Consider the following 15,747-nt stretch of genomic DNA (forward strand, 5'->3'; position numbering starts at 1 on the left):
CGGGACACGACAAACACCCCCATCCCCCCCCCCGGGACCCCCGGTCCCCGCGGCGCGACGGCCCCCCCCCCCCCCCCCCCGGTATCGCGGGGATGGGGGAGGGGCTTTGCAGCCCCCCCGGTATCACGGGGGGGGAGGGGCGCCCCTCGCACCCACCAGGGTCGCACCGGGGGGGCGGCGGCGCGGCGGGGGCGCGCGCAGCCCCCCCCCCCCGGGGTCCCCTCCCCACACACACCGGGTCGTCCCCGCTCCGGCGCGCGCCGCGCCCCCCCCTTCCCTCCCTCCCTCCCTCCCTCCCCGCGCGCCGTTCCTCCCCGCCAATGAGCGCTCGCGTTGTTGGCAGGTGTGTTGTTTTGGGTTGAAGTTGAGGCCGGAGGAGACGCCGCGGCGGCGGCGGGCGGAGGCCGCGGCGCCCCGGTACTCTGTGCCCTTCCCTCCCCTTCCCCCCCCACCAGCCTTCCTCCCCCCTCTCTTCCTCGTCCTCCTCCCCTCCCCCGCCCGGCCCCGCCATGCGGAGGGAGATGAACGGGGTCACCAAGAGCCGCTTTGAGGTGAGGCCCCGGGGGCGAGGCCGCCCGGCCGGGCTGAGGAGAGGGGCGGGCCAGGTCAGGCCGCAGTGTCCGTCTGTCGTGTGTGTGTGCGTGTCCGTGTGTGTGTGTGTGTGTCCGTCTGACCCCCCACAGCCTCAGGGTGCGGGGCCGGGCCCTCCCACCCGGGGCGGGCCGTCACCGCGGCCCGGTGGCAAAGCCGGGGGGCAGCTGTGAGAAAAGGGCCGCGGGGGGCCCTGCCGGGGGGGAGGACATTGCCTGAGGGGGCGGCCCTGCCGCCGTGGGGGGGGGTTCGGGCCTGTGACCCGTCCGGGGGGGTGTGAAACTTCTCGCCCCGCCCGTTGGCTAATGGGGGGGGGGGAAGGGGAATGAAGGGGGGGTGTCCCCCCGTGAGATGTAAACTCCCGTGGGGGGTTTGCGGGAAGGGGGGGCGTCGGGGCAGCTGCCAACGTGTTGCTGCGGGTTCGAGCGCTGGTAGCGAAGTTGATGATGGAGCAGGGCTGTGGGGGATGGATCCGGGAAAACAAGGGTGGGGGGCAGCTGAGGGGGGACGAGAAGTGGACCTGTGTCTTTTTTTTTTTGGGCAATAGCCGGGAAAAAAATTGGATTGAGGGGAGGTGGGGGATGGAGAGGACGGAAGAAGCAGAGGGTAAACAATAAGATCTATTCAAAGAACGTGGCACAAAGCAGGCTCTGGAGCCGGGGCTGCTCCCGGCTCTGCATTGTTGTAACAGCTGTCCTCCCCGAGCGGGGGGAGGCTGGTGCGGCAGCGGGGGCAGCAGCCGGGTTTACTTTCCATCGCTGTAAGAGGCTGTTGTGGAGGATGAAAATACCTGCCCGTTCCATCTCCCGACCGCCCGGCTCGTGCTGCGTACGAGGACGACATGGGAGGAAAAGAACCCGGAATGGTAAAGATGTGGCTTTGCCCCCCCCAAACAGAGGGGACGTGGCTGCTGTCAAGGGGAAATAGTGGTTAATGGTGAAGCAAAGTGTCTGGTTTCCCAGAGAAGAGGGTGGAATTCCCCAGGAAACCAGCCCTGGAGTTGAGAAGGGTGCAGAAAACAATGGTTTTGTAATATTGCACACGAAATTGTTTTCTTCCTCTACCAAATCCGTATCGGCCACTGTAAATAAGTAACAGTGTGGCTATTAACAGCGCTGTAACATCCGTGTTTCTGTAGCATCCAAACATTGAACTAAACCTGGGAGCTCTGAAAGAGGAGGCTGCATGCAGAATGTGGTTTATCCGGGCTTATTGTTTTTACCATTCTAGTCTGTTCTTGGCTGCACGGATATTTTTTTTTTTCCCTGAGTGCTTTTTTTTTTTTTTTATTACTGCAGCGTGGCTGGGCACAGAGCACAGTAAGGAATAAAAACCGGCTGGTAGCAGCCTTCTGTGGGGAAATGTCTTCTCATATGGCAACGACCTTTTTTATTTTGCTTGCTTAGCTTTTGTCTTGAAATACTAGAATCCATTCCAGTATGGAGAGAGCTTTTCGGCAGGGTTGTACCAAAACAAGATTAACCCAATTCATTGTGGGGAAAAAAAGAGTGGGAAGGAGTTTGGGTTTGTTTTGGTTTGGGTGGGATTTTTGCTGGAATTGCATGTTACTGTTTTCCTGTATTCAAAAATGGGCAAGTTAAAAATAAGCAAAATGCTCTGAGAGTATTTGAGGGCTGGATTAATTTATTTTAGTCCATATTTGTGCAGGAAGAGTTGGTGCATTATAGAAAGGCTTTTGAGCAACAAAAAGTGCCTTTAAACATTATTGCATTTCTTGGATAAGTTTTGGTTGGTAAATCGAGGGCACGGTTTTATTAGCCCTAGCATTGATTATCTCTGACCCACTCACCTATATATCCTGGAAGGGACAAGTTTAGAACTCCTTTGGTTTAAATACGTGGTTTCCTAGTGAGGGTGTTTTGGTCTGGAAAGCTTCTAGAATGTCTGTGTATTCACACTTTAGAGGTAGATTTATTTTTCAGGAAGGGATGCACGGGTAGAAATCCAGCCATGCTTCCTAGAAAACAGTTTGTAACATTTCTGCTTTAGAAGGGAAAGCCCTATTCGCTGACGAGAGCGTGCCTTTTAGTGTAATAGTTCATATTTGGTGTGACATAAGGACAATTATGCAAAAATGTGTTGAGACTGGAAGCTGCTATTCAAAGTTGTTGAATATTGTAAGATTAACGAAGACAGCACGGGGTTGCTTGGTGATCAGTGTTCCTCCTACATAGCCCTCTGCCTTACCTCCGGATTAGGCACAGCGCTGGCTGCTGTGGTGGCTTCCCTGGCTGAGGGGTGGTAAGTAGGGCCTTTGAATGTCTGGAGTCTTATCTGGTGGGGAGAACAGCTTGATGCAGAGTTGTGACTAACGTATATTGTGTCTGTTTGAGGCTTTAAATAACCAGTGAATTATTAAGGGGGAGTTTGCTTTGGGTTTTCAGACTTAGTTTATTGTCTTTTATTAAGCCACGTAAACAGATTCCTGAACTGTTGTCATTGGGTAGTTTTAAAATCCAATCTAGATTGGATTTAACAATAACTTCTTCTTTCTTTAGTAAGAAAACATGGTAATGGAATATGGGCTAAGCTTCTTAAACTTGACTTGCATAGGGGTTTCTGGTACGTATGTGTAGCCAGCCAGCCCTTCCAGGAAGAATGGAACCCTTTCTTTTTAAATGAAAGAATGAACTCCGGCATGCCCAGCCAAATGAGCATATTCTAAATAAGCCCCTTTATAGGAGGTGTGGCTGCCACAGAGAAAATAACCACGTACTGTAGCAAAGCAAAAAACAGGGAAAACATTACCCAGGCTGACGCCTCATTTTCTGTGGTGTCGGTTTAATGTGGAGCGCGCCCTGACAGATCGCAATCCTGCTTATGTGGGGGTTTCTCTGCTTCCTGTCGTCCCTAATACGTGGTGCCTGATGAACTGCAACCAAATAGCAATGAGGAGGGGATGACGTCTCCTCTGATGCTTTTGGTTGACAGCTACCCTACTCTTTGAGATCTTGTTTACCTTCCAAAGGCCCTAGTTCTCATCACTTCTTTACCCTGTTTCACCCGCACTTTTCTGGAGACTGAGTGTCTTAGGCTCACTTTCACTAACTCGCTGCTCACTTAACTCATCATCGAGAAATAAACAATGTCTTCTCAGGCAGGGCGCTCCTCTGAGCCTTCTGACGGTCGGAGTGGAGTGGGTGTGAGCTGGTCAGCACTTACACGGGGCAGGCCCAGAGCTGGAAGAGGTGATTTTCCCCCCCAGAACTACCTGCCTGTGACCAGGAGCAGCATTTTATATCAACAGTGGCTTTGTTGGTGTCAGCCCACGCGTGGGACAAATTGCAGACATCTCCAGTGTGAGCAGACTCCTGGCTTTTTAAGCTTTCCCCGTGCAGGGATCTCTTACTTTGCAAACTCTTGTGTTTCACTGAACCACGGTGTCAGGCTTAAATAATTATAGTTGCGTTTTCTTTTTTCCCCAGACTGTGAGCAATACATGTAGTCTCCTCTACATCCTTAAACAAAAACAACGACACAATAAAAAAAGCACCATCCTTTCCAGCTTCCTCAGGGACTCTTCGAAACCCCCAATTAGCAGGAGCTGATTCTGGCTGGGAAGTGTTTCTTTATGGGGCAGTTTGTCCTATTAAAAAAAAAAAATAAAATGTGAACACCAGGGATGTGTCTGAGGAAGGAGCGTCTGTACGAGCCTTGCGAGCACCGTCAGCAGGACAAACGCAGCAATCCAGTGCCTTTTCCAGCATGTCTGTCCCAGGATTCAGGATCCTCAATGGGAGGGAATCCTAACCCTTCTGAACTGTGCTAGTGGCCTCTGTAGCTCCCAGGTCTTGCTTGAATTTTGATCTGCCATGAAATGAGGTAAGGTGAAAGCAAAATGAGGAAGTTAAAATGCTTCAAAATCGAGTTGCCTTCTAATAATTAATCCTGTCTGCGTTCAGAAAGCTGAACTGAATCATCTCAATTACCCTAATCCCATTTTTTAGTCTGCTGGGTTCCTGGCTCTTCAGTGCTGTTTCCATATTTTGGGGTTGCTTGGCTTTATGGTTTAGAGCTGATCCTTTTGGGGTTGTCATTGTTCCCTTTGCTGGGCTGCTCCTGGGCTTCTCCCTTCCCTCCTGGTTTGGGCTTTGTTATTTCAAGCAATGGAGGTTGTGTAAACAGAGAGACGCAAACAAAGCTGGCGGGGAGTATCCATAACTCTTTGCAACCCGCCGTGTCTCTCCTTGCTGTTTTCTAGCAGAAACTTGCAAAAACCGATGTCAGGCTTACCGTGCCGTTTCACTTTATACCGCAACAGAAACCGTTGCTGACATAACAAAGTAAAGAGGTGAGGTAGTGAATCGAAACTTGAATCGAAGCAGTTCTGTTTTGGCAGGTAGTTAGTAATGCAGCTCATAAGTCATGAGAAACACTCTCAAAATAAAAAATATGGGGGGGGGGGGTAAAGCTGACAGCTTTGCCATGTTCCTCCTCACTCCCCCACCCCCATTTGTTTTTTTATTCTGTTGTTATCTCCTGCCACGCTTACGTGTAATGCTTTTTAAGCCAGCACTTCTTTTTTGGGCAGATGAATAATAAAATGTTACTTTATTGTGTACAAAGCGGTTGTTTAAACCTTAAGGTAGTAAGAGGTGTAAACTGTAATTTGCTTTTCACGCCCACACTGCGCTGGTCCCGTGGCTGCGCTCCGCGCTCTAGCAGAGGAACGAGGAATTTGGCGAGGTTTGGAAGCAAAAGTCAAATTGGTTGCGCAAAAGATACTTGACCCAGGCTAGGGGAGACTGGGAAGGATTAAACAGGAAGGCGGCTTTTTGTTGGGGGGAGGGCACGGGGGAGATGTCAGTTGCTCTGGATTTCTCCTTTGCCACCTACGTGCTGTATTTTGCCGTACAGGTGCCATATAGACAAGTTGCCAAAAGCCACAGAAGGCATAGTGTGGGGCAACAGGGTAATTATAAAGAAAAGGTATTTCAGAAAGCAATTCTGATTGCTTTTTCTTTTGCATCTTTTTGTTAAATTGCCGCTGGGGGAGGTTTCGGTCTCGCAGCTCTTTCACCTTTGTACTAGGCAGCCAGGAGCACATCCCTGCCATAATTAGGTAGAGCAAGAGCTTTACAAGTGTTGGATAATGTGTGCGTGCTTTGAGCTTAGCCAGTGTCACCTGAGACACCAAGCTCGTGTCGCAGATTTTTATTACTTTTTCCCCAAATGGGATTCTCTTCCTCCTCCTTCCTCTGCAAGGAGTTGTGCTTGCAAGTTGGGCAACAGTGGAAACATTGGCGCTGGCAAACAGTAATTTCAGCAGGAAATATAAGCAGAAATGCCAGAAAACCTGTATTTCCTCCCCTGTCCCTTGCTGACGCCTGTGCAGTAAAGAATGCTGGGGCAGCACCCGCTAAGGACTCGTCACCGGTGTGGCCTGAGCTGTGTGAAGAGCAGCGCGTTGCCTTTGGGTTGTTCGCCTACGGTGGCGGTGAGGGCTTTCCTTGCAGCCTACGGAGGTGAATGCCGCCGCCTCGGTACTGAAACAGGGGTTCCCCAAGGTGGTTTCACTGGGAGCTGCCGGTCGGAGCCGCCACCACAAATGATAGTGCAGGGGCTGTGTGTGTTCCCAAGGAGAGGTGCTCGGCTGCTTGGGCTGTGTCCGTCTTGCGTCGCGGCTTGCGTAACAGGAAAGGGAGTTAGGGAGCCTGTATGCAAGGGTATGTCTCACTTTATTTTAGATGCCATTATTAATTGGGGCCTGGACGGATACGGTAATTATTGTTTTCCCTGCTGGATTACCTTGCTGTGTATTTCATTTGACTCACGTCATTACAAAAGTCAACCCGATGAATGTTTTAGCCTTATTGACACTGTGTGAAATACCGAGCCGCGCGGCTGTGCGGAGGGGCCCAGGTCTCTGCGTGGCTGGGGGCTGGACACGCCGGGCTGATTGTCAGTCATGCTTTGAGATCGACTGTCCTACGTGCAGCAAACTCACCCAATGCCCTTCACACCTCATCTCAGGTAGGGTGGTTTTTTTGAGACACCATCATTTGACTTTATTTCCAAGTAATACCAATAATACCATCATCATCCCTTTGATAACAGCTGAAAACAAATCCAATAGTGAAAAAAGCTTATTACTGCTAACATAGAGCTGCAGGCTTTGGAGAGAGGCTGAACTATATGACATTTGTGTGTCAAAGAAGCTTATTTGAGTTGTGATGAGCTTTGGGATGTACTTGGAGAGCTAGAGGAGTCTCACTTCTGGCCTGAAAATATTGAAGCATGTCAGTTTGGGTTTTTAAAATAAATTAAAAAAAAAAAACAACATTCAAAGGATATTTGGGGTAAACCACTACCCTGCTAAAATGAGCTTCTAAAAAGGCTAAAGAAAAAAATAACTAGTGATAGTGGGTGTTTTACAGCACAGCCTGTGGCCATAGGATGCGTCCCTGTGAAGTCAGGAAGTCTTTCTCTTATTTATATTCTCCTTTGTTGGTCTTGGATGTTGTTTCTATGGACAACAGTGTATATTTAAAACTTTGAAGGGTGTGTGTGAGAAAGTAGAATCATTTTAAATCAAATATCTGTAATAGGTCAAAAAATACCCAGATGACCACTTGTAGGATGTTGAGGTTTTTAATGGAGCTAAAAAAAGTAGGTGCCCAAAACCAGCTTTGATGACAGCATATGTGGTATTTGCTTCTCGCTGCCTGCCCCGTCTGTTTAACGTAGAACGCCAGCTAACTTTGACCTCTGCAGCTCCTGGACATGCGAGCTATCGCTGACATTTTCAGAGAGTGTTTTTCATTCAGTACCAGATACAACTTCTTGTAAAGACAAAGCCGATTAACTGCAAGCTTCTGTCTTCCCAGTCTGTCACCAGGCTGCTTTGGGCTCTGCCCTGCGTCCCTGCCAGGACTGTCCAGCGGAAGCTACTGGGATGCCTATGTCCCGCAGCCTGTGCCAGCCGGGGGAAGTTGGGTAACTAACGCGCTAAGAATGGCGGGTGCTGGTGGTGTCTTTTAAATTGCCATTTAAAAATGAACGTGGTGAGCTTTTAGGTGTAGTTGTGGGATGCTTTGTTGGCGGAAAACTGCATCAGAGCCAAGACCGGGAGAGAAGAATAAAACCGATGAACAAAAAGCATATGAACGTGCCCTGTTGGTGTCTGACAGCAGTTTCTAGTTTTTAGAAAAAATAGTGGTACTGCCAGTCGAAGTGGTTATTTCTTAATTCAGAAGTAATCTTGTATCTCACCTGCGCTGCGTCTCTGATGTCGAAGTTTTACTTTGTGAATGCAACAGCGTGACCTTGTGTATTTGCACATTCATCACCTGACGAATTTCTTCTCCGTGGCGGTTTCTGCGTTACGCTGCTGCGTCAGAGGTGCGTGCGGCGGGAGGGTCTTCATCGTGGGCTTGATTTCTATAGGACTGTAATAATTTTTTGCTCCGCCTCACGCTTTTGGCATTGCTGATTTAAAATAAATAAAGGCTATTTCTTGAACTTCGTTACTGAACGCAGGGTAGAGTCAGGCTGCGCAGAAAGGCAGCTCGTCCGTACCCCAGCTATTTATCGCCCGCGGAAATTTAAACTTTTCCAAAGCAACGACAAGCAGATGCGGACAGTGTATGTTGAATAAATTGCCTGTTGAGCTATTTTTAGGAATATTAAGCCTATAATAAGCCTTTTCGGCCAGGGTCTCTTTTGCCTGGGTTTTGTACTGCTTAGTCATGACTTTGTTCGAGCGGCGCCCTGGTTGTGAGCCCGGGGGGCCGAGGGTGCCCGTGGCACGGCGGGAGGGCGGCCGCTGCGTCGCCGTCCCTGGTTCTACTGACACAAACGCTGTGGGAGGACACCGGAGCATCGCGACTGCTGACGGCGGAGCTTGTCACAGCAGCGGCTGTATTTGACAGCCAGCCATTTTCCATGGAGATTTAACACAGATTAAACTGGATGGGTTTTAAAAACAAACAAACAAACAAAAAAATCCCAGTGTAACTAAAGGCTAGAAGGAAAATTCACCTGATCTGAAATGCTTGTGGATGTAAACAACTTCATGCTTTGTATTCTGTCCTCCAAAGAGCCTTGTGTTTCACTGTCGCTGCTGTCACCTACCTCTGCAGTGTAATATTTTTGTTGCCTCCAGTAAGGCAGCTCAGCCACCTTAAACTCCTGCTCCCCTTAAATCTTGTCCTGGGGAAGGAGCGCTTCTGGACCAGTGCTCGGTGCGTGTCGTTTATGTTTCAGTTATTTGAGCCCTGAAGCAGTACTAGATTTTTTTTTTTTTCCCCAGAATGTACAGAACTAGAGACGAGGTGTTAGTATACGTTGACAGTGTTTGTAAGTCACTTCAAAGCTTCACTGAGCTCTTTCCAAAGGAAACACGGAGTGGATTGCACATTATTTTTCTCGTCTTGTGTTTTATGCTCAGCTTTTTTTACTCAGCTGGAGTTGTGTGGTATAACCTAGGTTTGGCGTGCGTCTTGTCTTGTTTCAGTGACTCTGTGCAGGGCTTGTTCATCTCTATATGGACCATGGCAGATAAAAGTGGTATAAATACTACCTTTTGATATGATAATGATATAAATACTAGGTTTTTGGATGTGAGCCAGCAGCTGTATAGCTGAAGAACACCTTACAGGGCATCTCTGACTCATCAGGATTGAAACTCTTTGAACGAATTGGCACAGATGTTTCATTTCTTTCACCTCAGAATAGCAAAAGCCTCTTCTGTAGCTCGGAGGGTGGATCTCCAGAGCATCTTGATGATAGAGACTGGGTGGGTTGTCAACTGACAAAATATGCCAGCCACATCTGTAATCTTTTATTTATGACGGCAACTCTTGATTCCCCACCTTTCCAGGCTTAAAAAACAGTTTCCAGAGTGGATTATTTATTCTCTAATAATTGTAGTCTGTTTTCTGTCTTGGTTTTAATTGCTTAATTTCCTGTGGTTATGAGCAGTTGTGGAGGGTCTGGCAAGCATTTGCGTGTGGACCAAGGATAGCGAGCCCTAGGTCTAAACAACAGCTAAAATTTCATCCTCAGCACATGGTTACCTATTTCTTCTGTGTTTGTAAGGAAATCTGCTGTAAGAAGTGTGTCTTAAACTGCTTCTGTTATCCAAGTAAACAAATCGCAGTATTTTGAAGTTATAATATTTACTAATATTTCATAGATTTTTAAGAGGGGGTGCTTTTAAATCCTGTGTTGGTTATTTTACGTGAAGTTTGCCTAATATAGAGACGTGTAACACTTTATTGGTTGTGTTTGTACTTCCTTTCAGAAATGTTTATAGTTTTCATTTCCTGCTGCCCACCTGTATGGGTGTCTCTCGGTTGGTTGGGTTTTGTACTGGAAATAGATGTCCATCCTCTTTCTTTCCCTCTCTATGCATCAACCTGACCGTGGCCTCGGCCGCGGCAGCACGCGCTGTGTGTTGTTAGTGCTTCTTGGGCTGTTTCGGCCTTTCAGCCTGGTTCTCCAGGGGTTTGGCGTGCCAGACCCCACTTGAGTGCTCACTTGAGTGAGTATTAAGGTGGATAGCCGTGGGTCTCAGTGCAGCACCTGATCCGAGGGCCTTTGCTAGCCTTGTAGGCACTAATTCCGTAAAGCTCCAAATAAGCTTCATCCCTCTTTCTCCATCGAGCTTTGAATTTTCTGCTTTAGAAGAAAAGTGTTTTGAGTTCAAAGTCCACGTCTAGGCTAACACTGTGTGCTCAGTTGTTGGCTTTGGCACTGATGCTTCTAAAGTTAAGTGTCGTGTGATTACTTTTTTTTTTTTTAAATATATTTTTAAGAGCAACCATCCCCCTCCCCGTTCTGATGCCAGATGCAGTCTCAGTTGAAAACCAGCTGTGTTTGTCGGCGGTGCGGTAAGTACTTCCACCCTGGCCGATGTACGGCTGCGTTACACTGCTGGCGCACTGGTGTTTAGTTTGCATCGAGTACAAACGTGGACAATTACTTGATATCCTGTTAATGGTGGCGGTAGCGTGTTTCTTGTCCAACTGAACGCTCTACTATTAACTCATGTTCTTCAGTACTTTCCAGGATACAGGCCTTGAAGACCCCGGCCTCTGCATATGGCCGTGTTTGTGTCCGGGTGAAAGAGCACAGAGAGGGCGGGTGCTCCTTTCCTCCTCAGTGCCCCTAACAATATGCATTTTTATGCAGAAACAAGTTCTGCAAACAAGTCAAATTGAAAGTGAGTGAGTCTTTGTAATCAACCCTCAACACTTATGCCAGTAAATTCCCTCATGTCTGTTGGCAAAGTAGGGGTTTGGTAGTGCTGGGACACAGCCCGGTGTGTCGGTCGCTTTGGGTTTGGCAGTTCCAGCATCAGAGTTGCTTGGAGTATGAGAGTGTTTGTATATCTTAGAGATGCGCCTTAACTGTAGACCACCCATGTTATGTTGCAAATCAAGCCCGTCCTTTTTCTGCTCCTTGTCTCTTTAGTGGGTAAAATTCTGTGTAATGAGACGTTGGGAAAATTGATGGTGTTTTTCAGTGTCTGCTGTCGTATGGGCAAGGCAGCCTGGTATGTCTTTGTCTAAACTGCACTTTATTGAAAAGTCCCTGCTGCTGTTTTAGTGGAAAGTCTTTTTGGTATGTCAGATGAGTAAACTGTTGTTCTCTTAGAAACGCAGCCAGTAACTTCAGAATTGCTTATAGAGAGTAGTTTTGAGCATTTAGGGAAATGTAAAATAGATGTGCTTTGTATTCCGTATGTTAATATTCCACATTACTTCCAGTAAACTGTAAATGTTGAAATAACTCATTTAGAAACTTCTCAAGTGTATTTTTCCAAACACAAAAAAGTGAAAAACAAAACTTTTGTTCCTCATAAGAACACCCCTCCAGCCTTTCCCCAACAATAAAATCAAAACCATTGCCAGATGTGACACTCGCAGGAAAGCACTGCCCCCTCCCTCTGCCAGCCCAGACCGCAGAAGAGCTCTGCAGCCAAGAGCCTGCTCAGAGCCGGGGTCCGCAGCAGCTCTCGTGGAGTTTTTCCGGCTCTCTGTAAGCCGGGAGGGACAGCTTTGTGCCAGTGTGTGTTCAGAAACTTCCAGTGGAGCTGGGGATACGGGGAACCTAACTGTTCTGGAAGCAAACATTTAAATTTTGCAGAAACTGTTGAATAAACACTCTTCTCACTGGAGAAGCTTTTACTTGCTGCTGTGGAATAAGCCAGTCAACCTGATATTGACACCTCCATCTTAATACAGCAACTTTTTTCTCGGATGGAAGCTTCTGAAGCGTAACAAAATGTATATTGAGTACGGATTTCCTGCAGGTGCTGGCTGTACCGCCTTCTGTCTTGGCATTTGCCAGCGTTGACGTGTGTTTGCGTCATGTCGTAGGGAGAAGTTGTGCAATCTGCCTGCGGAACACAGCAGCGTGGGGACACCTCGTTTACATGCTAAATATTGACCACAGGGGTTCGCTCTGGGCAGGATGGGTAGTGTGGCACCAACCCACATACAGACCCGAAGGAGAGAGCCAAGATGAGTCTCCGTGCTTGTACGGCTTTTGAAGCCTGGAGCAAGACAATGCAAGACTTGCTCAAAGGCTAAATGAGTGGCTGCAATAATGACACAATACTCTATATTTTAACTCAAATAATGCACGCCTGCTGAGGGTTGCTTCACTTACAGAGCTTGCATCAACTGTTGTTCACGTCCCTCTCTGCATGTACGGTGAGGACAGTACACACGTAGGTGTTTCTTGTGCAGGGACGCTCATAATCACACGCTGTCACCCGTGGTGCGCCCCGCTGCAGAGCGCTGTCGCCTCGCTCCTGCCCTGATGTCGCACCGGTGACCCAGTTTGGATTGCCGTGCCCTGCAACGAATGGCCGACACGACCGATGCCTCAGGAGCAACTCTGCCTTCCACGCGGTGAGCGGTGCCTCGCCGCACAGCTGGGAATCGGCCCCGCACAGAGCGCTTGCAGCCTGCTGCGGGGCCGGGCAGCCGGGTGAACTGAGCCAGTTTGCAAAGCTTGTAGTATTCTGAAAGGCGAGGGAAGAGTTATTTAAACAAACGGGCAACGACACGTCGTGCTAACTGACTGTATGGCTGTAAGAATGGTGGCTTTAGTCCATTTGTTTTCATAAACTTGCTTGATTTGAATGCTGCTGGGTGAGGGTGTGCTGGAGAGGAGCACAGCAGTGCCCATAAATACACCCTGGGAAGTAGCAGTTTTCCGTCTTCTGGGTTATCATCTCTGGGCCCTCCGTTAGTGTGGGAGGGTGCAGGAAAGAGTGCTGGAATTCAGGGGCACCTGGCGAGTTCCTGCGGATGACTGGAGGTTGGATGATCCTCGTCCTCACTGCCAGCTCCACTGGCCACCTGCTCTTAAAAAACCATTGCAAAACAGGCCCCTCTGGGTGTGCCTGTCAAACGCTGAACACACCGGGCTGTTTTAAACTGGGAGCCAAATAGCTTTCCCCATTTATTGAACAGGGAATATAAACAGTGTGTGAACATTGGAATTGGTTTCTGAGTTAAAGGATTGATTTATGGGTTAAGTTCCCCAGTTTTGCCATTTTTGGGGGCTTGCAAAGTCAGTGCTGAACCAACGGCTGGACTTGCAATTAGATGCATCCTGATTGCTCTCCCTTTTGAGCCCCTGTTGGAGTCGGGGAGGTACTTCCACGTGTGTGGCTGCTGAAGTGTGTATATGCAAAATATGGATTGTAAAATGTCTTTCTGCGTGAAGTGTAAAACTGCGAGCAGACGTGCGCCCTGGAAGGGTCTAGTATCTGCTTCTGTGGTGTTTGTTCAGATTTATCCCTTCTGTCCTAGCTAGAAAAGGCTATTTCTAAAGAGAGTAGTGCGCTGCTGGCCTGCCTTCGTCTCAATGGGTGGAGGAGCAAGAGGAATTTTGTCCTCTTCCCCCTTCCATTTCTTCTGTGTAAGGGATGTGGCATCACACGGCAGCAAACTTGATGCTTTGTGGAAGACTGTGTTCTATACAGACTGCAAACTTTACAAACAAGAAATAAATGTTGTTCTGTATCCTCTCAAGAATAACTTATTCTGCTGAATAACCCCTGGTATTAAAGGATGTTGAGAGATGTTAGGAAAAGCACACTTAGGTGATTTAGTTTTTATCCCTAGAAGTAATTTCAAAAGCCTAGAAGTCTAGAATAGCCTCTAACACTTCTCCAGACTAGTTTTATTCTTGTATGGACTTGCCAGAAAGTCAAAATGTCCGTTGGTGTATTTAGGCAGCTCTACATGCTGCCATGACTTAGCAATACATCCCGTTTCCAGCCTGTTTTCACCCAGCCTCTGTCATCTGAGCACCAAGGTTTTGAAGCACAGCTTGAGAGAATGGGTCTGGTGATGTACCCTGGCACTTCACAGCCCTCCAGCGGAGGGGGAATTCCGGAGCCGAGGCTCTCCTGCAGAGCACGTCCTGCCTCGGCCCTGTCACGTTTAAGTCCGAGGACTTTTTTAGTAAGACAGAAACCAAATGTTCCTGTGGTACAGCACTGGTCAAAGGGTAGTTTCTGCAGAAAAGCATTTGAAAGCTTTGATTTGCCCTGGAATCAAGGCAAACTTTTTCTGCTGAGCAATGCAACGGGCAGAAGTCAAGAAGTTGCTTTTGTTTTGCACAAAGCTGTTGTGGCCTTGATGTACAATCGCGGTTAACAACAGGCACTGACTGTTGCCTCCATTCTCACAGTAAAATTCTAATTCGGACAAAGCCTTGTTGCCAATACAGATGAGACGGAGAAGGGTGGCTGGCTGCTTCTGGAATCTCTATTTTAATACTTCCTGCCCTTTGCCTGTTCTCTTCTAGTCTAGTTCCTTTTCGGAAGTCTCCTGCTGCTATCTGATTTGCTCCTTTAATTTCTCTTACCCTTTTTTTTTGTGACGGGGGGTGGAGGGTGCTGGTTCAGATGTAGAATTCTGGCCTGGACAATAATGGGAAAGGGGCTAGATCTGCCTGTCTACTGTTGTTCTTGGAACTGGGGGAAGAAAAATCATAGCCTTCTTTTCCCATGAATAATTCCTCAGCGTTTCTCCTTCATTAGAGCTTTCTCCAGAATTTCCTTAATTTCCCAGCTGATCGGCCAAGCCATGTAATGAGCTGATCCAGTCCCAGAGCGCGCACACGTGTTAGCGCCTTTCACAGCCCCGCCAGCGCCTGTCCTGACGCGCCGTGGCACCCTGCCGTTACCTGCCAGGCGTCAGATAGCGCTCCTCGCCGAGCCCGAACGCGGTCCTCGACTTGAGCTGCTCTTCTGCCCTAGTCTCTGAGGGAACAGACTTCACGCAATTGGTGTTAGCTGGGAAAATGGCAAAGCTTCCATTTTAATTATCTGCAAAATGGGCTGAGTAGTTGCCTGTCTAGTGGACCGTTTAGGACTTGCTAACTTGTGATATCTTCTGGTGGGAAGTGATAAAAGCGTCTGTGGGGGGAAAACAACACTTCTCTTCTGTGTGACATTTTGGGAAAGAATGCTGGAGAGTTCGTGTCCCACTTCGGCATCGTACTTCAGTATCCTGAGATAATTAAAAAACAAACTGTGATTTAGGAACACAGCTTTTAAGTTTGACTGACTCTAAAAGCATTGTTTTTAGCGTTACCTTGCAATGATGGCGCTATTCAGTCGTCAGTTTGTTATCACCAATTGGAGCATATTAAAGAGCTACTTAGCGGCAGCGCATTAGCTTTTCACATTAAGCCATGGGGGTTTCTTTGGTAGGTGGTGGGGTTGGGTTGATGCTCAGGTACCGAATATTTGCTGCTTGGAGAAGCTGTTGTCTGTCGGTGAGGCCTAGGGTACAGCTTTATAAGCCACTGAGATCTTACTTTCCTTTTTTAACTCTTAATCTGATCCTCTGCCACTTAAGTGACCTAGCTGATGCTGGGTTTATTTGCTTCGCATACACACAACTTAATCAAGCGATAAGAATCAGCTTTTTCAGACAGCAGTTTCAGCAGCGGTTTTTGCCAGGTGTGTAGCTCAGGAAGATCAGCTCTTAGTTTTGTTCCAGGAGATTAAAGAGAAACTTTTATTAATGAAATAAAAGCTCATTCTCCTTGTTCCCTGCTTCGTTTTTGGAAATGTTGAAAGCATGCTTCTAAATGGAGTGAGGCATCACTGCTCAGCAGTCTTAGTTCACACATCACTCTAATCATTCCTCCCACAGGCGT

General features: G+C 48.1%; 1 protein-coding gene across 4 annotated transcripts in view; it reads left to right on the top strand.

Moving 5' to 3' along the window:
• The first annotated feature begins 334 nt into the window (after positions 1 to 334).
• Positions 335 to 15,747, top strand: part of FBXL20 (F-box and leucine rich repeat protein 20) — a 43,939-nt gene continuing 28,526 nt past the window's right edge. Inside the window, exons 1-3 of one of the 4 annotated variants that reach the window (XM_064473497.1) lie at positions 336 to 551; positions 3,710 to 3,911; positions 4,038 to 4,434. Coding sequence is in view for 3 of the 4 variants with exons in the window: in XM_064473498.1 (XP_064329568.1) it covers positions 510 to 551 (42 nt within the window). In the remaining variant the exon portion in view is untranslated. Of the gene's footprint in view, positions 552 to 1,173; positions 1,457 to 3,709; positions 3,912 to 4,037; positions 4,435 to 15,747 lie in introns of those variants that run through there. The other 3 variants (XM_064473498.1, XM_064473495.1, XM_064473496.1) reach the window with 3 other exon arrangements.

Source organism: Phalacrocorax carbo, chromosome 25 (genome assembly GCF_963921805.1).
Source record: "Phalacrocorax carbo chromosome 25, bPhaCar2.1, whole genome shotgun sequence".
NCBI lineage: Eukaryota > Metazoa > Chordata > Aves > Suliformes > Phalacrocoracidae > Phalacrocorax > Phalacrocorax carbo.